This window comes from Diospyros lotus, chromosome 2 (genome assembly GCF_014633365.1).
Source record: "Diospyros lotus cultivar Yz01 chromosome 2, ASM1463336v1, whole genome shotgun sequence".
NCBI lineage: Eukaryota > Viridiplantae > Streptophyta > Magnoliopsida > Ericales > Ebenaceae > Diospyros > Diospyros lotus.
The window spans coordinates 17,226,381-17,250,967 of NC_068339.1; the positions used below are offsets into that span (position 1 = coordinate 17,226,381).

Below are 24,587 nucleotides of genomic sequence, written 5' to 3' on the forward strand. Positions count from 1 at the left end.
TGTTGCAACATGTTTAGACAATTACAAATTAAAGCCTGGCCACACGTGATGAGGCGAGCTGAGAGCACAAATAATAATATAAAAGACAAAGTTATCCCTCTATCTAATAGTTTAAGTTTTTGGATAAGATGGTGATTAACAATTCAACAAAAGTGACGTGATCTTCTAGGCAAACCCCCAAAGTGAGCATGAACTTCACCATTGGAAATTAAATAACAATGGGCCAAATAGGAAACTGACAGATGTTTGGAACACTATCTGATAAAGATGAAAAAACTCTTCAATCTTTATCATGCTAGAATAATACCACATTTTTTTCAGTCACTTCATAACTTCCTCACTGTAGGAAGATATAATCTAGAATCCAAATTTCAACTTTCTCCAATTGAAGAAACAGCATATTAAATTTTCATATTTTTCATTTTCTATTTTTCTTGTAGTAACAGCAAAGTTGGGGAAAGGGTTGATACAGAGCACTTCTCTAAGCCCCGTGAGAAGAGATGGCAGTAACTCCAATCTGCCAGCATCTGCTTTTCAGTAGAATATTTCTCCTGACTTGATAGCAAGTTCTATCTGTCCTAGTATAGCAAGTGGAGCCTTGTGCAATAGATATGGCCTTTTTCATTTAACTCCAGTTTTTGGAAGGTGGTATAATTGAAGACGATGAGAATATTTGGAAATTGAATCAAAACTTTTATTCAATTAGTCTTAAAATCCTTTACATACTTGGTCCCTATTTAACATGTACATAGAGAACAAATATGGAAACATAAAATTAAACCCAAATAATCAGCCTAAACATTCCAAATATTGGATCTCATTATGGCCTCAATCTCAATCTCTTACCACAATCTCCTCCAAATCCTCTTCAAATCATTCAGGATTTCAACACTCCCCCTCAATTTAGATCATAGATGTTGATCATGTCCAAATTGCAGATAAACTCTTCAAAGCTAGACCTCTGTAACCCCTTAGTAAATATATCTGTCAATTGTTCTTTAGTAGGGATATAGGTCATGCAAATTGTCCTTTTCTCAATTTTTTCCTTTATAAAATGTCAATCAACTTCTATATGTTTAGTCCTATCGTGCTGAACAGGATTATGGGAGATACTGATAGCAGCTTTGTTGTCGCAGTAGAGTTTGATGGAGAACTCTACTGTGATATGTAGTTCCTCCAAAAGCTTTTGTAACCATAGCCCTTCACACATCCCTTGTGCAACAGGTCTGAATTCAGCTTCAGCACTACTTCTGACTACCACATTCTGCTTCTTACTCCTCCATGTTACTAGATTTTCCCAAACATAGGTACAGTAGCCGGTAGTAGATCTTCTGTCTTCTGCTGAGCCTGCCCAATCTGCATCTGTATAGATCTCTATCTTCTTACTGTCTCCTTTCTTAAAGAATAGACCTCGCCCTGGTGAACCTTTCAAATATTTGAGAATCTTATACACTGCTTTTAAGTGACTCTCCTTTGGTGAATCCATATGCTGACTGACAACACTTACAGCGAAAGCAATGTCAGGTCTAGTGTGAGATAGGTAGATCAATCTACCTACTAGCCTCTGATATCTTTCTCTATCCACAGGTTTTCCACCGTCTTCCATTCTTTTCCCTGCCTCGATCGGGGTATTGCTTGGCTTACAACCAAGCATACCAATCTCAGTCAAAAGGTCAAGAAAATACTTTCTCTGAGAGACACTAATTCCCTTCTTTGATCTAGCAACTTCCATTCCCAAAAAATATCACATTTGACCTAGGTTTTTTACCTCAAACTCTGTGGCTAAGACCTTTTTCAACCTCTCCACCTCTCCTATGTCCAGTGAGTATGATGTCATCGACATACACGATCAGAATGGTCCTCCTTCCATCATTGGATTGTTTGAAGAACATAGTATGATCTGACTGTCCCTGTTGATATCCTTGATTCTTAATTACCTTCGCAAATCTATCAAACCACGCTCTTGGTGATTGCTTGAGCCCATATAGAGATTTCTTCAACCTACATACTATGGTTTCTTTTCCCTCCTTGTAAAATCCTGGTGGTAGTGTCATGAATACTTCTTCCTCTAGCTCACCATTCAGAAAGGCAATCTTAATGTCAAATTGATGGAGTGGCCAGTCAAGGTTTGCTACCAAGGACAAGAGAACTCGTATAATATTCAGTTTTGCTACCGGTGCAAATGTCTCAGTGTAGTCAATACCATATGTTTGAGAGAACCCCTTTGCAACTAGGCGGGCTTTGTACCGCTCTACTGTGCCATCCGCCTTGTACTTCATCGTGAACACCCACTTACAGCCCACTGGTTTCTTCCCCCTTGGCAACGTCATCACCTCCCAAGTTCCATTTTTTTCTAATGCCCTTATTTCTTCCATCACTGCTTCTCTCCATTTTGGAATCTCCAAGGCTTCTTGAATATTCTTAGGAATCTGGATTCTGTCAAGGTTAGACGTAAAAGCACGACACTTGGCAGAAAGAGCATTGTAAGATACAAATTTTGAGATAGGATGGAGAGTACATGAACGAGGTTGTTTTCTAAAAGCAATGGGTAAGTCATCAAGATTTTTTACCTAGTCAGGATTGGGTTTTGGCTCATGAGTAGTTGAAGCTATCACCGGTTCAAACTCTTTTGGTGCTTTGGATGCAAGAGTCTCATCGGGCTTTGATTTAAGTCTCCTTGAGTAGACAAGTGGCTCCCTGTCTGTTTGTTTTCCCACATCTCCCCCTGAGTTCAAGATTCCTTTTGCGTTGGACAAAGAAGGAGAGGGTGTATTGTAAGGGGTAGACTCAAAGATCGCAACATCGAAGTCAGTGTTTGAGGGTCGAGCTTTACTCAAGGACTCCCCCTGAAGCGAGTAGTAGGGAGTATGCTCAAAAAATGTGACATCCAAACTAACATATAATTTCTGTGAAAGAGGGTCATAACATTTGTAACTCTTCTAAGTAGGGGAGTAACCAAGGAAGACACATGTGAGGGCTCTAAGATCCAACTTAGTACGTTGGGAGGCGTGAATGTGGACAAACACAGTGGACCCAAAAACACGAAGTGGGAGAGATGAACTGAGACGAGAATTAGGGAAGATCTCCTGGAATTTTTGGAGAGGGGTTGCAAATGAGAGAATTCGACTAGGCATTCGATTGATGAGGAATGCAAATGTCAGAATGGCATCACCCCAAAAATTATTTTTCATGTAAAAGGTGAACAGTAGGGCACGAGCTACCTCAAGAATATGCCGGTTTTTTCGTTCAACAACCCCATTTTGTTAGGGGGTGTGAACGCAAGAACTCTGGTGAACAATACATTTGTCTTGAAGATAGGAGCTCAAAGAATGATTGAAGTACTCAATGCCATTATCAATACAAAGAATTTGGATTTTTGTGTGAAATTGGGTGTAAATCATAGTGTAGAAGTTCATGAAGACAAAACTAACCTCAGATTTATCATGTAGTAAATACATCCAACAAAGACGAGAATGGTCATCGATAAAGGTGATAAACCATTTTGTGTGGGTCCTATTGGGAACTCGTGAAGGCCCCCAAAGGTCACTATGAATCAGAGTAAAAGGCAGTGATGGTTTATAAGGACATGAGGGAAAAGTAGTGGAAGGATGTTTTGCAAGTTCACAGACTTCACATTGTAAATCCAAAGGAGTTTTATTCAAACAAAGTGAAGGAAACAAACGTTTTAAATATTGAAAACTTGGATGACCCATTCGTTTATGCCATAACAAAAGGTCACTATCCCTAGGACTAGATGCAGAATTACAAATAGGAGGATGACACTGTTTACTCATGTAAGCATCATCAAAGCAGTAGAGTCCCTCACATTCCTTAGCACTGTCAATCGTCTTCCCCAATGATAGATCCTAAAAGACACAATGGGAAGACAAAAATGTAGCTGAGCAATGAGATTGGTTGGTTAACTGACTAACAGACAACAGATTAGGAACATGAAGGACATACTCCAAAGTAATAAATTCAGAGATACGGATACTCCCCTTTCCAGCTACTGGGGATAAAGTACCATCTGCAATTTTTACTTTCAAGTTACCAGCACAAGGTGAATATGTGAAAAATAAATGATGGGTATCAGTCATATAGTCGAATGCGCCAGAATCAATAATCCAGGGAGTACGGCACGAAGTAGTACTAAGAGCAATCAAAAAAGTACCTTTGTGGGCTAAGGAACCTAATGGCGGAGGCGTAGAAGACTGACCCGAGACTTGAAAGGTCGAAAAAAGAGAATATAACTTCTCAAGTTGCTCGGGGTTAAAACCCCCAATAGAGGCCGACTTAGTATGATGGGCTGTTTCTATTTGTTGTTCAGTCAAGGACTGGTACCCATGCGATATATTAGGCTGTCTGAGCTTCCAATCAACAGGCTTGCCATGTAAAACCCAGTAGGTATCTTTGGAATGGCCTGATTTTTTGCAATGGTCACAAAATGGCCTTTTGTTTTGTCTCAGCCCAAATCCTGTGGGAGGCCCACGGGTTACAAGGGCTGATGCCTCAGGCCCAAATGCAATTTTCTCCTTCAACATCACCTTCCTCCTACTTTCTTCACGCTAAATTTTGGAGAATACCTCCCGAATGGAAGGTAATGGCCGGCGACCCAAGACTCGGCTCCTCACATCGTCGAGCTCTCTGTTGAGTCCAACCAGAAACTCGTACACCCTCTCGTTCTCCATCCTCTTCTTGAATCACACACTATCACTCGTGCACTCCTAAGATGCTTCACAGCTGAGGTCCAGTTCCTGCCATAAACCCAGCATCTCCGTGCAGTATTCCGTCACCTCTCTTTCTCCCTGTTTCATCTGCCACAGCCGAGTCTTTATCTCAAAGATTTGAGAGGCATTCTCGGTGTCGGAGTAGGTTTCGCAAACAGCTTCCCACACGTCTTTCACTATCAGCAGGAACATGTATGTTTTGCCAATTGCTAGTTGCATGGAGTTGATCAAGTAGGAGGTGATGAGGGAATTCTCAGACCGCCATTTCTGGAAGGCCGCTACCTCCTTGGAAGATGGTTGTTTGATCTCGCCGGTAAGGAAGCCCAATTTGCCTTTGTTGTCGATGACCATCTTGATGGATTGGGCTCATTCTCGGTAGTTCTTCCCATTCAACTTTTCTACGATAAGACAAATTGAAGAATTTTCAAACCGGTCGAACCCATGGAGGGGATTATCGATCTCTGATTCTCCCTCCTGAGTTACTGACTGGGTAGACTCATGGCTGGCGGCCATGGCTTGCTAGGGTTTTCAAAGTGACCTGGGCTCTGATACCATGAAGACGATGAGAATATTTGGAAATTGAATCAAAACTTTTATTCAATTAGTCTTAAAATCCTTTACATACTTGGTCCCTATTTAACATGTACATAGAGAACAAATATGGAAACATAAAATTAAACCCAAATAATCAGCCCCAAATAATCAGCCTAAACATTCCAAATATTGGATCTCATTAAGGCCTCAATCTCAATCTCTTACCACAATCTCCTCCAAATCCTCTTCAAATCATTCAGGATTTCAAAAATAATATAAATAGTATGGTAAACTATTATTAGGGGTGTAAATGAACCGATATGTTCATGAACAAGCTCAGTTTGAGCTTGTTTATGTAATCTTATTAAGTAAACAAACAAATTTGAACAAAAAATCTCATATCATTTAATAAACGAGCCGAACACGAACAAAGGCTTGTTTGGCTCATTTATGTTCATAAACAAGTTTGCTTATAATTAGTTTAGAGATTGTTTAAAATTTGTCTATTGTTTGTTTAAAATATTATATACTTATATTTTATATATTATAGTACATATAATACATTATATATAAATATTATATAACTATGTTTTCTTTTTCATTAATTAATAATTATTTTTTCCTTTTCATGAACAATTTCTTTTTTTTTTCTGCCAATGAAGACGTTTATCTTTTGAATACACTAGTTTATTGTTCATGAACAATAAACAAGCCTAAAAATGGAAAACTCATTTATCAGGTCCATTTATTGTTCATGAACAAGCTGGAAATGAGGGTTCTTTAAGTTAAACAAACTGAACATGAACATAAAAATACATAAACGAACCAACCTCGAACATTCTTCACAAAGCTAAACTCATAAACAAGCAAAGCTTGAACACATTCATAAGTAAACGAGTTGGCTCGGCTTGGTTACACCCCTAAGTCTATTATCCTAACCAAAGGCTATTTGTGAAATTATTGGCCACCATCTCATCTAAAAGTTTAAGCAGTTATAAAGAGAGAGAACTTTATCTTTTGTTATCATCTTCACTCTAATACGTTATCAACCCAAATATTATGTAAAAGGGAAGGCAAGATAAAGATTCTAAATAGAACTTGGATAAGTTGAAGCCATGATATTGACCAAAAGCGTCACTGACTATTTTTTGCACTAGATATATAGTCAGAATGGTGTCCATCTACTTGCTGAGGTGTCTGATGAAAAAAGTCTAGAGACAAAAAGAAAAATTGTTGTGGATGGTTTTCGAAACAAAGGAAGTTTGAGTTGCTTGTCTATAAGTTATTAAAGACATGTACAGTATAATAGAACAAACCATATGTTAGGACTGGTGGAAGAGATACCGAAACTTCTTTAATTAGAGTGGGATTAAATCAAGAATCTGCACTAAGCCTTTATCTCTTTACTCTAATGATGGATGAACTTACAAAACACACTCAAAAAGATGCGTCTTTGTGTATGTTATTTGCAAATGACAATATCTCGATGAATTTCTAGCCAAAAAAAAAGCATTATCTCGATGAATGAGACAAAGGAAGAAGTAAATATTAAACTTGAGTTATGAAAGGACACCTTAGAATCTAAGGGTTTCAAGTTAAATAGGTCTAAAACCGAAAAAATAGTGTCAATTTACTCAAAATAATGGAGAAATTATTGAGAATGTTACTGAAAAAATCAACGTAGGATAGGTAAGGTAGAGGAACTGTTATTTATATGATTGTAAAATCCTTTTAAAGCTAAAAAAAAAGTTTATCAAAAGGCTATCAAATAAGTTCTGTTGAATGTCACAAAATGTTGGGCAATTAATTACAAACATGTGCAAAAATATAAGAGTAACTGAATTGAGGGTGTTACAATGGTTGTGTGGCCATAAAAAATATCATAATTAGAAATGAGATTATTTGTAATAAATTTTAAAGGGCACCTATAAGATGAACGAGATGTGTTTAAGATAGTTTGGATATATGAAAAGAAAACTAATAGACGCACATGTAAAGAGCAAGGATGGACTGGAATAAGTTTATAACAAAGAAGGTAGGAAAACTGAAAAAACTTTGTATAACTATTAGGCATTATATGGAAATAATGGCCTTACAGAAGATATGGTCATGAATAATGATATTTGGCGAGCTAGAATCCATGTAGGCAACCCCAACCCCAACTAGTGGATTAAGGCTTCTTGTTGTTCTCAAATGATTTTGTACTTTGGTAACTACTTCCCCTCTACTCTTATCATCAAGGTGGGGACAGCTAACCCTGTTTCTTCTTCACCAGATGAGTTGGAGCAACTACTGAATTATTCAATCTTCAAGAAGGCACATATGAAAGAGTCATTCTATTTTGAAGCAAGTTCAAGATTAAGGCACTCAACTGTGCAAGGATTGATGATTACAAGGAAAAAGAAACATTTCACTCTTTCAAAATTCTAATTCCAGCAAAAACAATTGATATACTTGTATAGTCAATGGTGAATCAGTACAAAACACTGAAAATCAAATATAAAAGTACACCAATGCTTAAGATGCTTTACTCACAACATATAGAGATTTTCCATTTTCCAAATATATTTTGGAATCTGACCAGAAATGCTGCAGTTTCTCAAAACCCTAAATCCAAAAGTGAATGATATTAAATAATGAAGAAACGCACTTATAGATAATCATAATTATTGAATGAAGTAATCAACACAGACAATATTTCCAACTCTGTAAGGTTGCTCAAGTTGGGAAATCCCTGAGCTGAGGCTTCTATGTCACTAATTCTCCTGGTCAAAAGGATGATAACATCAGTAACACTATCAATAATACACTATTAATCAAATAAATAAACAGAATAAATAAAGGACCTAAATCTATTTTGTTCAGATAAGGACTTATCTACTCACAAATGCTTTAGCTTGTTCAGAAGGGATATGTCTGATGGAATGGGTCCTTTCAGTCCACTTCCATGCATTTCTCTTCATCATATTGACATAATGGAACATGATTAGCTACATAATCAAAATGATATGGGACTTTCTGCAGGGGAGAATCTTACAATCTCATAAGTTGCTTCCAGTTTGTAATGAAATCAGGAATTGCTCCACTGAACTCATTGTCATTTATCCTACTGCATGGCAAAAGAGAAGGGACTGGTGCTAAACTGACACCAAGATCAAAATAATGTAGGAAACCAAACAATATCTCTTTGAAGCTTACAAATCTGTTAAATTTCTTAGCTTGGAAAAAGATGTTGGCAGCTCTCCCCTCAACTGATTCGAAGACAATACCCTGAAGTTCCAATTTCATGTTGCCAATTAAACAAGTTAGATACCCTTTCATCCTTCACAACTTTGATTGGAGGAACAAGGGAAACTAAACAAGGAATGAGATGCCTTACAAACTATTCAAGTTAATTAGTTTCCCGAGTTCAGGAGGAACATTGCCTGAAAAGTTGTTTGCTTCAAGAAACCTGGGTCAAAATCTCCATTGAGATTACCGGAAGAGAAAAACAGGAATGTATCTTTTTCATTTTCTTAAAAATATCTGGCCCATTACCACTGGGATATAAATTATACACCATGATATTGAGTTGAGAAAATAAGAAGACTGAAAATGAGATAAAAGGCATTCTGCAAGCTAGGTCCAGTTTTAGTTCTAATAGCACTCTCCAGAAAGCAATGACAATCAGAAGTTGCAAACATACAGGATTGTGAGAGTGGGAATATTTCCTAGGTCCTTTGGAATTTCCCCTGATAAGCGGTTTGCAAGAACAGAGCTGCATCAAGATAGAAATACTGAGCTCATTAACACACACACACACACAGATGGGGTGGGCGGGAGGGAGCTTACATTGAATTCAATTGCATAGAAGCCCATTCAGATGGAATTGTACCCATAAGGTAATTGTAAGCAAAATCACTGCAAAATGTGATAAGGACAAAAACAAGTTCAGCTCACCAAAGTTTTCACTTCAAATCTTAAGAACCATTATACGGAACTAATCTTGGTACATTTTGAACAGTTAGCAATGCATTGGAATGTGAAGGAGTCTTACATATCACGGAGGTAAGGTAGCTTCACCAGTTCAGGTGGAAGGATGCCAGGAAGATTAAAAAATTTAAGCTCGCTGCATATGTTGGGAAAGAATGAACTTTGTTAAAATTCATACATTCTTGCTGTTGAAAAACTAGATGGAAACAGAAGTATCTACAAGAAGAAGTTGGGTTCTGGATGAAACTGAAAAGTACTACCTCAAACATCATTATGAAGCACTTTTGTCCATATATTTATTTCTCTATTAACAAATTAATAACAAACATTTTTACGAAGATCTTTCAAAATCATAAGCTATTGATTTAATAAGGTTGGAGAAATTACTATGAGATGTATAAAGAATACAAAAATGACAAGCCATGTGGCATGCCACAGTTTTTAAAGGAGAAAGGATACCACACCAAGAATGGAACTAGCCCATACCATATATATTATATTCACACACATATTGAGAAGTAGAATAGAACCCACATAATAAAATGTTCGCATATTTTAAGTACTTCTGGTTTTGGTCAACAAAAATCCTTCTCCAAGGTGCCCATGTAATATAGAATACATTTTCACTTTGAAAATATTGTTCCAGTTCCAAACAGCAATTTCTGTTTTTACAGTAATAAAGATGTGGCCTGTATCCAGCAATATGAGCAAAAGATATAGAGTTATGCAATTAATTGTGTGGAAGCCTTAAAGCAAAAGCTTTAGTAATAAGATGTAGAAATTATACATCTTTACAACATGACAATAGGAGTCATTCTTTAAGTTGCAATTGCACTCAACACTGCCCTCAGATTTCCTTGGTGCTTGTGGTGTCACCCCAACCAATTCAACACGACATGAACTGCTGTTGAACTTCCAATATTTTACACCCATTGTAGTTACAATTTGCTGGAGAGCATCCACTAGCAACGTGTAAAGAAATAAGCATAAAAATGAGTTAATGTTACATAAATGGACCCACAAAAATCAGTTAAATGAAAATCATCATATTTTTAACATACACTATTCAAAAATAAGTTGAGAACATAATCCAATTAACTGCATGACAGCATCAGCTAATCAAAAACCAGAGTGGCCATAAAAAATTAGAAGTGATTATAGTGCTGATCTTTAAACAATGGTCCCTTTTTTTTTTTTTTTGCCAACATGCATATCAACACGATCATCTAAGTTATGTAAACAGTATTCGAATTACTTGAGAATAATGTGAGTACCATTCAAACATTTTTTGTCATTTGCTCTGTTTGAGTTCATATCTTATATTAAATTATGGACCACTAGATAATTGTCGTCACTGCCTCTCCAGCAACATCGTTTGTCGTTCCTCTTATCCACCAACACATTTGTTCCTACAAGACTAAAAACCCTTCAACTTGTTTTCATCCTCCCTCAATTCATCAAGCTTATAACAAATTGAACATGAACCAAATGAACTGAATACAAACCAGAATAGGGAATTCCTGAGAGAGAGAAATGAAGAAACCTCTTTTTTTTCAAATGTAGACATCAGAATTTCTCATATTTTATTCTAGCCACTGCCAAGAAAAGCTATGTATTTTTGCAGAAAGTTGGACAATGGAATAGAAATGAATTTCACCTGCCCATTCAGCCAACACATCCAGTTCTGGGTGGCTGGTTTGAGGACAAGTGATACTCACCAACTCGTTAGCGGAGCAGACAAATAGAATTTACCCAATCAACCTTAGCAGATATGACCAGATTCACAATATTTCATGAAACTTGATGCCGCAAGCTCAGACTTTGTTGAGGTGTGATACCCAACAAGTCCAAGGCGATGATGTGTTTGATTGGGTAAGTTGTCTATCATAGGCCTCGGCCCAGGATCGATAGTTTTATTGAGAGATCCAATCCCACAAATAGATGGCCCAACAAGAAGATAGCCCAAGCACATTTACTTTAGGTTTGAGGAAAGCTGGGCTTGGCCCAGCTGCTCAAGCCCAAAGACCAAGCCCATTTTTTCCACAGCCCACAATACCTTATCACAAAGCCCACATATACATATCCTATGTTGACCTAGCTTCTTCATTTCTGTTGAAGGCGTTTGTTCTTCCGATTCCAACAGAGGTTTGGATTTCTTCCTCTGACCGATTCCATGCAGGTTTGTTTCTCCTTCCTTATCTCAATCTATCGGATAACCCGATGGTTATCCTTATCCTTGAAGATCTCTATCTAGTTCTTGGGAGGTTATTTGTATCGATATATTGGGGAAATAGGGGGCGCCGAACAGAGGAGAATGCGAGAAGAGAGAGAGAGCCGAGAGTGAGAAGAGAGTTCTCCTTGGTGGGGTTTTCTTCGTCCTTGTGTGGGTGTGCGATTCTCGGTTGTGGGTTTTGTGATTGAGGTTGTTTTGGGTGTCGATTGAATGCGATTCTTGGGTTGTTCTTGGAACCAATTCTAGGGTACCTTTTGTGGGTGTCGGACCATTCAAAGCTGAGCCTTGCAAATCCACCTTCTTCTTCTCCATTGCCGAGCGTCGAAAGGGAGTTTGTTGTTCTTGTTTTTCAGCTTGCTGTTCGTTTAATTTTACTTACTGTTTTGCTATTTTCTCTGCCCTAACGATCTGTTCTTATGGCTGTTTGCAAGGTGTATTAATCTCTACAAAGTGGTATCAGAGCCTTAGTGGCTTCGTGGGTGGAAGAAATCGGCAACTTCTTGGCCGATTTCAGATCTAGAACATTTTGCAAAAACGTAACCCAGATTTGAAAACCCGGCTAGATCTCCCTGCTCCATTCAAAACTCAGCGCATGAGACCTTACGTGGGTTTCTCGACGTTGAGGCGCACCTGTGGGTGCAGTGCGTGTCACTCAACGTCACTACTGGCAGCAACGGCGCGTGGTGACTGCAGCGGCGGCGAGCGGCGGCTTTAGCAACTGCAACTCCTAAACAGCGTGCTCTACCGAAGAGCACATCAGCCCTGTGTGCTTGATTCTTTCAGACTCCCTTTTCATTTACGGACTAATTTATCAGTCCGCTCAGTGAGAACTTTCTTAACCCTATTTAAATTTCCAGCAACTAACAGGCCATCGAGTAGGGGTGGCCATTAGGTTGGGGGTTACCCTATGGTGGTAACCAATACATGTTGCTAGAGCTAGGGTTATTATGTGATTACTCGCCTTCATTAGCTGTGATTTAATCCTCAGTGTGATTGTTGTTTTGTTGATTTCCTGTTTGTTTAAGTTGCTGTAAAATTTGCACCCTAACAACTAGTCCTTTTTTGTGTCTTTAGAATTTGTTTCGATTGACATCTAAAGGACCCAAAAACAGTCTACTCGAATCTGTTTTTTTGTCTTGTTTTTGTGTTGCATTCTTGTGTGCTTTGTGCATATCATGGCTGCACATCACTTTGAGTTAGGTGTTTTTAATGGAAAAGGTAATTTTGCAATTTGGCAACAAAAAATGAAAGGAATATTGGTTCAACAAAAGGTTTCAAAAGCAATTGATAACACTTTTGATAAAGCCCTCACTAAAGAAGAAAAAAAGGAAAATGATGAGTTAGCATATACTTCTGTGATCTTGCATTTGTCTTACTCGGTTTTACGCAAAGTTGGTAAACATGATACAACTCAAGAACTTTGGCAAAGACTAGAGAAACTCTATTTAACCCAGTCCACTCCTAACAAATTCTTCCTACTTGAAAGTTTCTTTAGCTTTAAAATTGACCCCTCGAAAGATATAGATGATAATCTTGATATTTTCAATAAACTTGTTCAAGATATCACTAATTGTGGTGAAAAAATTACTGAAGAATATAAAGCTATTATTCTTTTAAATGCTATTCCCGACATATATAAGGAGGTCAAGAATGCAATTAAATATGGGAGAGAAACCCTTACTCCAGATATTGTAATTGAATCTCTTAAGTGTAAGGAAAGAGAAATGAAAGCCGAAAGAAATGAGATAAGAGGTGGAGAGATACATCTTGTGATGGGGAAGGCCTCAAAATAGGGGTGGTGAGGGACAAAATAAGAGTGGCAAGAAAAAGGGTAGAAGTAGGTCTAAATCACAAGGGAAGGCAAAAGGTAAAAAATGCTATGGTTGTGGAAAACTAAGACGTTTTATAAAAGACTACTATGCGAAGAAAAACAAACAAAAAGAGAAAGAAACGAGTGAGGCCAATGTTATATCTTCTCAATGTGATACTGGGGAGGTATATATGTTGATGAACCAAGAATCATCTGAAATTAATCTATCTATGAACTCCCATATGCATGAGTGGATCCTAGACTCCGGTGCATCTTTTCATGTCACATCTCATAAACACTGGTTTGAAAACTTGCATGAGTCTGATCATGGGCATGTCATTACGTGCAATAATGTGGCTTATAAAGTTGTTGGTGTTGGTGACATAACTGTTAGATTTGAAAATGGCTTTGTGCATACACTAAATGGAGTTAGGTACATTCCACAAATGGGTAGAAATCTAATTTCTGTAAGGGAATTAGAAAAGGTAGGTTTTACGGGTGGGGTTGGCGGTGGCATGATTAAAATGTTTAAAGGCGCTCTTAGAGCCTTTAAGGCAGTTAGGAAAAATGGCATATATATCACCTATGTTGAAGTAATTAGTGGCACTACTCCCACTATTGCATCAGTTGACACTGATCACACACAAAAGTGGCATAATAGGTTAGCTCACGTAAGTGTTAAGGGACTTAAATTTCTTAACAATAAGGGTGTGTTTGGTAAGGATCAGGTGTCAGATTTTTCATTTTGTGACCACTGCGTGCTTGGAAAACACCACAAGCTTTCTTTCTCATCTAACAGTCATAAGACGTCTAGAGTCTTAAGAGTATATTCATATGGACTTGTGGGGTCCTGGGAGCAATCCCACTTTTGGAGGCAATAAGTATTTTTTGTCCATTATTGATGACTTCTCTAGGCGAGTATAGGTTTATTTGTTAAAGGAAAAATCTGATACTTTTCAAAAATTTAAAAATTGGAAAATTCAATTTGAAAATCAAACTGGCAATAAAATAAAATTTTTGAGAACGGATAATGGTCTTGAGTTTTGTAATGCTAATTTTGACAATATGTGCATTGAGAGTGGCATCACTAAACATAAAACAATCCCTTATACTCCACAACAGAATGGAGTTGCTGAGAGGATGAATAGAACCTTACTTGACAAAGTTAGGTGTATGATGTTGAGTTCTGGTGTGCCTAAGTCATTCTGGGGTGAGGCTATTATGACTGCTTGCTATTTGACCAATCTGACTCCTTCTGTTGTTTCGAATGGTGATACTCCTTATGAACGTTGGTATGGAAAATGTGCGGACTATTCTGTGTTGAGGACCTTTGGTTGTGCCGCTTTCTCCCATCAAAGTGAGGGAAAGCTAGATCCTAGAGCTAGGAAGTGTGTCTTCTTAGGTTATCCTGAAGGTGTTAAGGGATATAGGTTATGGGATAAAAACCAAAAGCGTGTCAAAATCATTATTAGTTGAGATGTCACATTTAATGAAGTAGATATGCCATGTCTTAAGGATGAGTCGATTTGGTGAGTGAGAAACAGCAAGATAGTGAAGAGCCTGTGGTTGAGGTGGAGAGAGTGAGTACCCACATTCTCGTTACCCCTAGTAGGGTGGAGAATGATACTCAAGATCAGCTTATTGCTGAGGAAGAGAGTAGTGATGAGGCAATTAAAAGTGAAAACTCTAAGTAATGGGTCAAAGCAATAAAAGAAGAAATGAATTCACTTTATAAAAATCAAACATGGGAATTAGTGCCTAAGCCAAAAGACAAATCCTTAGTGGGTTGCAAATGGATTATAAAGTGAAAGAGGGTACTAGTGAGAACGAACCAATAAGATTTAAAGCTAGGTTGGTAGCTAAGGGGTTCACATAAAAAGAGGGGGTAGACTATGATGAAATCTTTTCTCCCGTTGTTAAGTATACCACTATAAGAGTAATGCTTGCCTTAGTTGCACATTTTAATTGGGAACTTGAACAACTAGACATAAAAACTGCATTCTTGCATGGGGACCTTGAAGAAAAGATTTATATGTGTCAACCTAGAGGTTTTGAAGATAAAGATAAACCTAATCATGTGTGTTACCTTAAGAAATCCTTATATGGTTTGAAACAGTCCCCTAGGCAATGGTACAAATGCTTTGACTCTTATGTGCATTCCATTGGGTTTAAGAGGAGTGAATTTGATCACTGCCTATACTTTCAACAACATAATAATAACTGTGTGTTCTTATTGTTATATGTTGATGACATGCTTTTAATTGGCCCAAATTTGAAAGTGATAAATGAAATAAAAATAATTCTAAACAAAGAATTTGACATGAAAGACCTAGGAAATGCTAGAAAAATCCTAGGAATAGAAATTGAGAGGAATAGGTCAAATTCATGTTTATTTCTACACCAATCATCTTATGTTTTGAAAATATTGAAAAAATTTGGTATGCAAGATTGTAAACTTGTTTCCTTACCTTTGGCTAGCCATTTTATATTATCTAAAGAACAGTCACCTACTAATGAAGAAGAAAAAGAATACATGAGTAAAATACCGTACTCTAATGTCATTGGATCTATAATGTATCTGATGGTGTGTACTAGACCTGACTTAGCTCATGCAATTAGTACACTTGGCAGGTTTATGTCTAACCCTGGTCCTAAACACTAGGAAGCTCTGAAATGGTTGTTAAGATATCTGAAAGGTTCATGTGACATTGGCTTAGTGTATAAACATAAAACTGAAGGAGTGAAACTAAAAGGATTTACAGATTCTGACTATGCCGGTGATAGGGATAATAGAAAGTCCATGTCGTCCTATGTGTTTACTTTATGTGATGCTTGCATTAGTTGGAAGTCACAACTTCAACACATAATTGCTCTTTCTACTACCAAATCTGAATATATAGCTGCCACTGAAGCAATTAAAGAAGCATTGTGGTTTAAGGGTTTACTCAAAGAACTAAGTGTTTTGAGTGATGACATGATTTTATATTCAGATAGTCAATCTGCTATTCATTTGTGCAAAAATCCTGTGTTTCACGAACGCACTAAACACATAGATGTCAGACTTCATTTTATTCATGACATTGTATCTCAAGATATTGTTAAACTTGAGAAAATATTATCTAAGTATAATCCTTCAGATATGGGAACTAAGGTTCTCACGTTGGCCAATTTTAGAAGTTGTCTTGCACTTCTAAACATTGGTAAAGGTAAGTGAATTTTTTCAATTTGTTTGGTACTTGTGTCAACTAATAAATTCGTTTGCTTGTGTGCAGGCCTTGTTAGGTATCAAGGTGGAGATTTGTTGAGGTGTGATACCCAACAAGTCCAAGGCGATGATGTGTTTGGTTGGGTAAGTTGTCTATCATAGGCCTCGGCCCAGGATTGATAGTTTTATTGAGAGGTCCAATCCCACAAATAGGTGGCCCAAACACATTTACTTTGGGTTTAAGGAAAGTTGGGCTTAGCCCAACTGCTCAAACCCAAAGACCAAGCCCATTTTTTCCACAGCCCACAATACCTTATCACAAAGCCCACATATACAGTGGCGGAGCCAGCCTACGGGCAGGGGGGGCTGAAGCCCCCCCAATTTTTTTAAAAAATACATTTGATAGCTTAAAAAATTATTAATTTTTTTCTAAGCCCCCCCTTCTCCCCACCTCGCCAGCCCAAGCCCAAGCCCAACCCCCCCAATTTTTTAAAAAAATACATTTGATAGCTTAAAAAATTATTAATTTTTTTCTAAGCCCCCCCTTCTCCCCACCCCGCCAGCCCAAGCCCAAGCCCAACCCAACTGGACATCCTTTTCTTTTAAACAAGTTGGCCTTATTTTAAAAGAAGCCTAGCCCATCTTATAATAATATAACATATCTAGGGCTCCCAGCATCAATTTTCTTGGCTCCTTCACGCACACGATCCTTCTTGTCTTTCCTGTTACAGCACCTCTCTCTCTAGTTCATTCTCTTCCAAAATTCTGTAAATCAAAATCTAACCATTTGATCTTGAAGTTGACTGTATTATCACCGTAAAAGCAGCCCTGATTTACAAGAAGGTATGTTTTTTAGTTTTATTAGCCTTATTTTCAGTATATAATATAGAATCTATTTAGATCCATGATATATATACGTATATACGCATTGGCTGGGTTTGACCGAAACTTCAAGCTTAGATCTATAGAGATTCAACCGTTGGATCTTGCTGGTTTTATTTTCAGTATTTTTTTTTCAATTATGGCCGAAAATTAAAAATCAAATTTATGAAAATCCAACCGTTAAATCTATCCCATTTTTTTGTATATTAACCCCCTTGACTTGGCGTTTCTAATGGTAGGCTCTGATCGTGTTGTGGAAATCTCTGAACGGTGGCACCGATTGTGGCTGGTATAGGCTATTTTGGAGAATTTCAAAACTTACATAACACTGTGAGTTATTTTGGCTAAGCTTGAGATTATAATTATTAATTGTGATTGAATATTTGAATAAATTAAATTTTCTTGACTGGATTGTTAATTGTAATTGAATGTTTGAATTACTTTGTCTAGGATTTTGTTAATTGTAATTTATTAATTGTGTGATATACAGGTCTATTAAAATGCAAAAACGAAATATCTTTGAATACTTCACTAAGAAAACTAGTGATCAATCATCAACTAACCCAAATGGTCCCTACAATGCTCCGAGTTCAAGTTCTATATCACCATCCAAAGCCAAAAGATCCAAGCTTATAGATGAATGTACTATTGAACCATTTGAAAGTAAGGCCTCATATTATGAACGTGATCCTGGAAAGCGAATCCCAATATCCCAATATCCATTAGAAAAACAAGATGAGGTTCGGAGAGCATATATCAATATGGGACCGTGTCAACCTATTTATGAGTATCCTTATGTAAAATTTGGGGCTCGAAATCGTCGATTTCAATCCACTTGGTTCACAAAACATCCATGGCTTGAGTTTTCTGTGGAGAAAGAAAGTGCATTTTGTTTTCCGTGTTATCTATTTGAAGTAATGCATCACAACCAGAAGCATTTACAGTCAAGGGGTCAAAAAATTGGAAGAGAGTTAATTGTAAAGATTGCCCGTTCAAAAAACATGAAGGAGATGGTAATTCACTACATGACATTGCTATGGAAAAATGGGAAAACTTGAGAAATCCAAATCAATATATTGAGAGAAGGATACATCAACAGACTGAAAAAGAAAAGAAACAGAACCGTTTGCTTGTAATGACTTCCATAGAGAGTGTGAAGTGGTTAGCATTGCAAGGTTGTGCATTTAGAGGTCATGATGAGTCTACTGAGTCTACTAATCGTGGGAATTTTATTGAATTAATCAAATTGCACGGAAGAGCAAATAAAGAAATTGATGATGTTGTTCTAGAAAATGCAGCTAAAAATGCCAAGTACACATCACCGGGTATACAGAAAGAGATATTAAAAATTATTACTGATTGTGTGCGACATAAAATTCGTGAAGAAATTGGAGATGCTAAATTTTGCATTCTTGTTGATGAAGCAGTTGATGAATCACATAATGAACAAATGGCTATTATTTTGAGATATGTTGATAGTGATGGATTTGTTAGAGAACGATTTTTTGAGGTTGTGAGTGTTAAAGATACAAATGCTTTGACTTTGAAAAAAGAGATATGTGTTGTATTAAGGCAATACAATCTTTTGATTACAAATTTACGAGATCAGGGGTATGATGGTGCTAGCAACATGCGAGGGGAATGGAACGGACTACAAGCATTATTTCTTAGAGAATGTCCATCTGCTTATTATGTTCATTGCTTTGCTCATCGACTACAGTTAGCTTTAGTTGCAGTAGCTAAGGATGTACATGATGTGTGGCTATTTTTTCAATCATTAAGTTCTATTGTCAATTTCGTTAGTGCTTCTGCTAAGCGCCATTCTCAATTAAAGTCAATTCGAGAGAATGAAATTGATAATTTAATAGCAGCAGGAGAAGTTCCAACTGGTACTGGGGCTAATCAGGTTTGTACTTTGCAGCGTGCTGGAGCTACTCGTTGGAGTTCACATTTTGCCTCTGTTAAAAGATTTATTGAGATGTTTGGTTCTACTTGTACACTTCTTGAAAATCTTATTAATGAGGGGTCGAATAATAGTATACGTGGAGAGGCTAAAGGTGCTTTGAAAGTTATGAAAACATTTGATTTTGCATTTATCTTATTGTTGATGCATGAAGTGTTAGAAAATCTGATATTTTGTGTCAAGCATTGCAAATGAAAGATCAAGACATTTTGAATGCAATGCATTTTGTCTCAAGTACAAAGCTTCTTCTTCAAGAGATGTGTGATGATCGGTGGGAAAGTTTTATATGGTATGTGGTTGAATTTTGTAGAAGTAATGATATTGATGTGCCCGAATTAACTGATCGTTATATGGATGGTACAAGACGTTCTTGTCAACAGAAAAATAATATTACAGTGGAAGACTACTATCACTTTCAGATATTCAATGCTGTAATAGATTTTCAGTTGATGGAGTTGAATAATAGATTTATGGAGAAAACAATAGAACTTCTTAAGCTATGTGAGGCTTTAAATCCTACAGATGGTTTCAAATCATTCTCTATAGATGCTATTTGTGGTCTAGCCGAGGAATTTTATCCTTTGGATTTTAATAAAGAAGAGATACCAGATTTGAAGAGTAAGTTGGATCACTACAAGTTTGATGTAATTCGGAATCCGCAATTTCATAATCTTAATTCTCTTCCTCAATTATGTCGGATGTTGGTTGAAACGAAGAAATCACAACATTATTTCTTGATCAATAGGTTAATTCGTCTAGTGTTGACTCTTCTAGTTTCTACAGCAACAACAGAACGAGCTTTTTCAGGGATGAAACTAATCAAAACATCACTTCGCAACAAAATGGAGAATGAATTTCTAGCAAACACCATGATTATCTACATTGAAAGAGAGATTGCTCTTGGTATTGATACAGAGATACTCATTGACAAATTTGATCTTTTAGGGAATCGCAGGTTGCGGCTTAAGTAATTTTACAAGGTATTTATATTGCACATTTTTTGTATTTTTGTTGTTTTTTGCCTTCTCCTTTTAAGTTAATGAATTATATTCAATATGATGTAAAACTCTCCTTTTAAGTTAATGAATTATATTCAATATGCATGTAAAGCTAATTAGATTCTCATTTTTATCGTTGTATTTTTCTCTTATTGGTGAAACTTATGGCTGGAAAAAAAAATTTGAAGCCCCCCCAAATAAAAAATCCTAGCTCCGCCCCTGCACATATATATATCCTATGTTGACCTAGCTTCTTCATTTCTGTTGAAGGCGTTTGTTCTCTCGATTCCAACGGAGGTTTGGATTTCTTCCTCTGACCGATTCCATGCAGGTTTGTTTCTCCTTCCTTATCTCAATCTATCGGATAACCCGATGGTTATCCTTATCCTTGGAGATCTCTATCTGGTTCTTGGAAGGTTATTTGTATCAATATATTGGGAAAATAGGGGGCGCCGAACAGAGGAGAATGCGAGAAGAGAGAGAGAGCCGTGAGTGAGAAGAGGGTTCTCATTGGTGGGGTTTTCTTCGTCCTTGTGCGGGTGTGCGATTCTCGGTTGTGGGTTTTGTGATTGAGACTGTTTTGGGTGTTGATTGAATGTGGTTCTTGGGTTGTTCTTGGAACCGATTCTAGGGTATCTTTTGTGAGTGTCGAACCAATCAAAGCTGAGCCTTGCAAATCCACCTTCTTCTTCTCCATTGCCGAGCGTCAAAAGGGAGTTTGCTGTTCTTGTTTTTCAACTTGCTGTTCGGTTAATTTTACTTACTGTTTTGCTATTTTTTCTGTCCTAACGATCTGTTCTTGTGGCTGTTTGTGAGGTGTATTAATCTCTACGGACTTCAAATTAGATAATTTTGTTTTTGGATAGAAGGCTTTCAAATGATGTCATTTAAAATTTGTAACTTGAAATGCAAGTTTTCAAATTCTTCATTTTTTCAGGTCCAAATCCAAGATAATTTGAACCTATATCCAAATAATTCCAACAATAGGTATCCAAACAATGGATTTATGATTCCGAATGATGGGATCAAATTACCCTATCCAACTGCACCTTAGAAGAAATCAAAAACGAAAATGAAATCATACAAAAACCAATAACCCAGCAGCGAGACATGTTAGTACATCCAAGAAACCATTATATTTGCCAACTTTAGCTGAAATTTAATACACAACATGAACCACCTTCTAGTTTCTATTTCATAGGTCCTGAATGAATTATGAATCTTTCAGCTCCCAATAAGAACTCACCACCTCTGCAATCGGAAAAGAGCCCACTGGACGCGAAAGAAGACAGATCTGAAAACTTAACCTTCACATACTCAACATCAAGACAAAAATGGGAATTGGGCTAACCTTCATCTTGTGGCACCTCTGAATCAGCGACCCTCAACGAGCAGCAAGTCACTGCAAGAATCAGAAGCACAGCAGAGTCTCTAAAAAGCATGTTTTTGGGATAAATCGAATCTGTGAAGAGCTGTGAATGAGATGGAACTGGAAATCTTCTTTTCTCCACTCTGGTTCGGGAAACCAAGTGGTTTTAGGAAGGGAGAAACCGGGGGAAAGGCTGAAAATGGAAGATACTAGGTGATGTAGACTGGAGAGTGACGTGTTTGGATTCTTTTGGAATGCTTTTCAGTTTTCAAGGATTTATAAATTCATTCAAGGATTTGACCCTTCCCTTCGTAATTTGATTATTGTTAATGTGTTGACAACATTTTTGGTGACTGGGTTCCTTTGATTGCAACATTTATTAAGACAGACCAAGATATTTTGTTTGAATAAATAAGGCAGCATTCTTTTTCTTTTTAATTTTTAATTTTTATTTTTAATTTTAAGTTTTGAATTTATTTTTAATTTTTTGTTTTAATAATCTATTTTTAAAAAATTAAAAATACTTTCTTTTTTTTATTTTAAAAAATTATTTCTAAAAAGAGAAAATTAAAAAATATGTCCTCTTTGAAATTTTAAAAATAATTTTTTAATAATATTTTATTTAATAAATTTGATTATTCAGTAAATTAGAAATATTTAATGTTAATATATTATTAAATATATATATATTTTAAAGTTAATGAATTTTGTAATTTTTTTCTATTATAATAATAAAATATAAATAAATAAATGTGTTTTAAGTTTATAATTTGTTTTAGATGAAAACATTTAAAATAATTTTTTGTTATTTTGAGTTTTCTTTATAAAAATTTTTTTGTTTTCAAAAATATATTTTAAAAAATAGTAAAGAGAAAATATTTTTATTATTTTAGAAAATTAAAAATTAAAAATAACTTAAAAACAGTAAAAAAAACGCAATCTAATATTTTGAGTTTAGATTATATTGGTAGATCAGAGGGACAAATTTTCCATTCTTCCTCTATATTTGTTTACCATATGTAGGGGTAAAATAGAGAATTTGTACCCTTTAGCATTTGACTTATTTTTTGGGCTAAATATTATTGTTTATGTAAATATAAAATACTATTTTCTTAATATATGGTAGTACTTAGCTTTTTATCAAATTAAAAATAAAAAAGTTAAATTTATATCCTGACCACCACTGAGTTTGTTTTAATTATTACTAAGGCTATTATTTTTTGTGTTTTGAAAATGTTAATGATCTTTTACATCTATTAAAAAATATAAAATGATAATTTTACTCTTTTATTCTCTCTCTGGCTCCTTTGATTTCAACATAAAGTAAAAGAATGAAAAAAAACTAATAACATCCTCAAAGGCAGTAAGAAATATAAATTCAAATTCTGATCATGGATTACGATAAAATCTGCCTGTATGACGCTCATGAGTTAAAAATAGTTACTAAACAGTTATTACCTATTTCTCTATAAATTGAGAGAAGTGAAAAAATTAGTTATTACCCACTTCTCTATAAGTTGATTGAAGTGAGAAAGTTATATATATATAAGAACTCTCTTTGTAATTTTTTAGTATCTGGTAAAACATTTAGACTGTAAATTTTTAGTTATTTTTTATCATGTGATTTCATCTATAATCAATAATTCAAATTGCTCAAAATCCATTCACTTTCAATAGAAAAACCTGTGAGTAAATATTTATTTTTTTCTTTGCTTTTATTTAACATTGGAACAGAGCTATGATTCTCATTTTTGAATCTATGTATGTGTGCATATATAGTTTTGTATTTTTTTTTTTTTTTTTTGCAAAATATACATATATGCACATTGATGTATGTGCGTATTTTTATTGTTGTATAAATGCTCTCCAAAGGCCATATGAATTATCCGCCAAAAGATAGATCACGTACTTATCGGTGAGGTTCTAGTGATAAACTTCATTAAAATTAATTCACTCCAATATATGTGGTCCAATAAATATAAGAGCAAAACATTGAGGTATTTATTTCATCACTTTCATAGGTAACTTTACTCATTTTGGTTTTATCTATTTGATTTATCATGAATTAGAAGCTTTATAATACTTCAAATGATATTTAAATTTAGTTGAGAATTAGTTGGATAAAAGATTAAAACATTAAGAATTGATAAATGTCATGAGTACTTGTCTAAGCAATTTAAGTTGTTATGTGATGAAAAATGGATTGATAGACAACTAACCATGTAACGACCCGTTAGTGGGTCTAGAATTTTATTGGAATTATGATTCACTATGTGTGATAAATTAGCCTCAAGAATTAGATGTTATAAATATTGTAAGGTGCCTAATTTAAGGGATTAGACTTTTAAAGGAAACTTGGATTGAAACCAAGTGTATTGGGTGGTATTGTATTTAAGAATGAGGTTGTGAAACCCTTGGGCCTAAGAATATATATATTGGGGCCATTGTGTTGGGCTAATGAAATGGGCATTGGGCCCATGAGCATAAAGTTTTGTGTATTTTAATTAATCAAAATGAATGAATTATGAAAAGTCTAATGAGGGCTTGATCTTGCTCATTGTGTGTGTGAAAAGTAAAGGTGAAATGGGAAGTTCATAAATGGGTATTATTATAAATGAATTTATGTGTGTTATGGAGTAAAAAGGAAAATGAAAAAGAAAAGAAAAAGAGGCAAAAGACCAAAATAAGTTTAATGAGTTGTGGTATGTTTGTAAAGGAGATGGGCAAAGTGGTAATTTGGCTAAGGGGATGGTTGGAAAGTTGACTGGCACCCATCCCTCCCCCATGCTTCTTTCTTTTCCATGTCTCCTTTTTCTTTCCTTCCATCTTCTCCCAATCGGCCATCTTCTTCTTCTTTTTCTTCTTCTTCCATTGTTAATCTTCATTGAAGCTTC

At 35.9% G+C, this 24,587-nt stretch overlaps 2 protein-coding genes across 14 annotated transcripts in view; one reads left to right on the forward strand and one right to left on the reverse strand.

Moving 5' to 3' along the window:
- The window catches only part of LOC127795767 (probable LRR receptor-like serine/threonine-protein kinase RFK1), a 50,045-nt gene extending 28,102 nt beyond the window's left edge, over positions 1–21,943 (reverse strand). For 4 of the 13 annotated variants that reach the window (XM_052327648.1, XM_052327647.1, XM_052327646.1 and 1 more), the window contains exons 1-11: positions 21,676–21,943; positions 10,021–10,195; positions 9,298–9,369; positions 9,093–9,161; positions 8,947–9,018; positions 8,641–8,712; positions 8,460–8,531; positions 8,299–8,370; positions 8,147–8,218; positions 7,955–8,026; positions 7,797–7,868 (exon numbers count right to left, since the gene is read on the reverse strand). In XM_052327648.1, the coding sequence (XP_052183608.1) occupies positions 7,797–7,868; positions 7,955–8,026; positions 8,147–8,218; positions 8,299–8,370; positions 8,460–8,531; positions 8,641–8,712; positions 8,947–9,018; positions 9,093–9,161; positions 9,298–9,369; positions 10,021–10,195; positions 21,676–21,766 (911 nt within the window). In that variant the 5' untranslated portion in view covers positions 21,767–21,943. Of the gene's footprint in view, positions 1–7,796; positions 7,869–7,954; positions 8,027–8,146; positions 8,219–8,298; positions 8,371–8,459; positions 8,532–8,640; positions 8,713–8,946; positions 9,019–9,092; positions 9,162–9,297; positions 9,370–10,020; positions 10,196–21,504 lie in introns of all 13 variants that reach the window. The other 9 variants (XM_052327654.1, XM_052327658.1, XM_052327651.1 and 6 more) reach the window with 7 other exon arrangements.
- LOC127795769 (uncharacterized) lies at positions 11,392–20,397 on the forward strand. Its single transcript, XM_052327659.1, has 2 exons — positions 11,392–16,625; positions 17,603–20,397. The coding sequence occupies exon 2, from the start codon at positions 18,400–18,402 to the stop codon at positions 19,519–19,521; it is 1,122 nt and encodes a 373-aa protein (XP_052183619.1). The 5' UTR covers positions 11,392–16,625; positions 17,603–18,399; the 3' UTR covers positions 19,522–20,397.
- Positions 21,944–24,587: the final 2,644 nt, after the last annotated feature.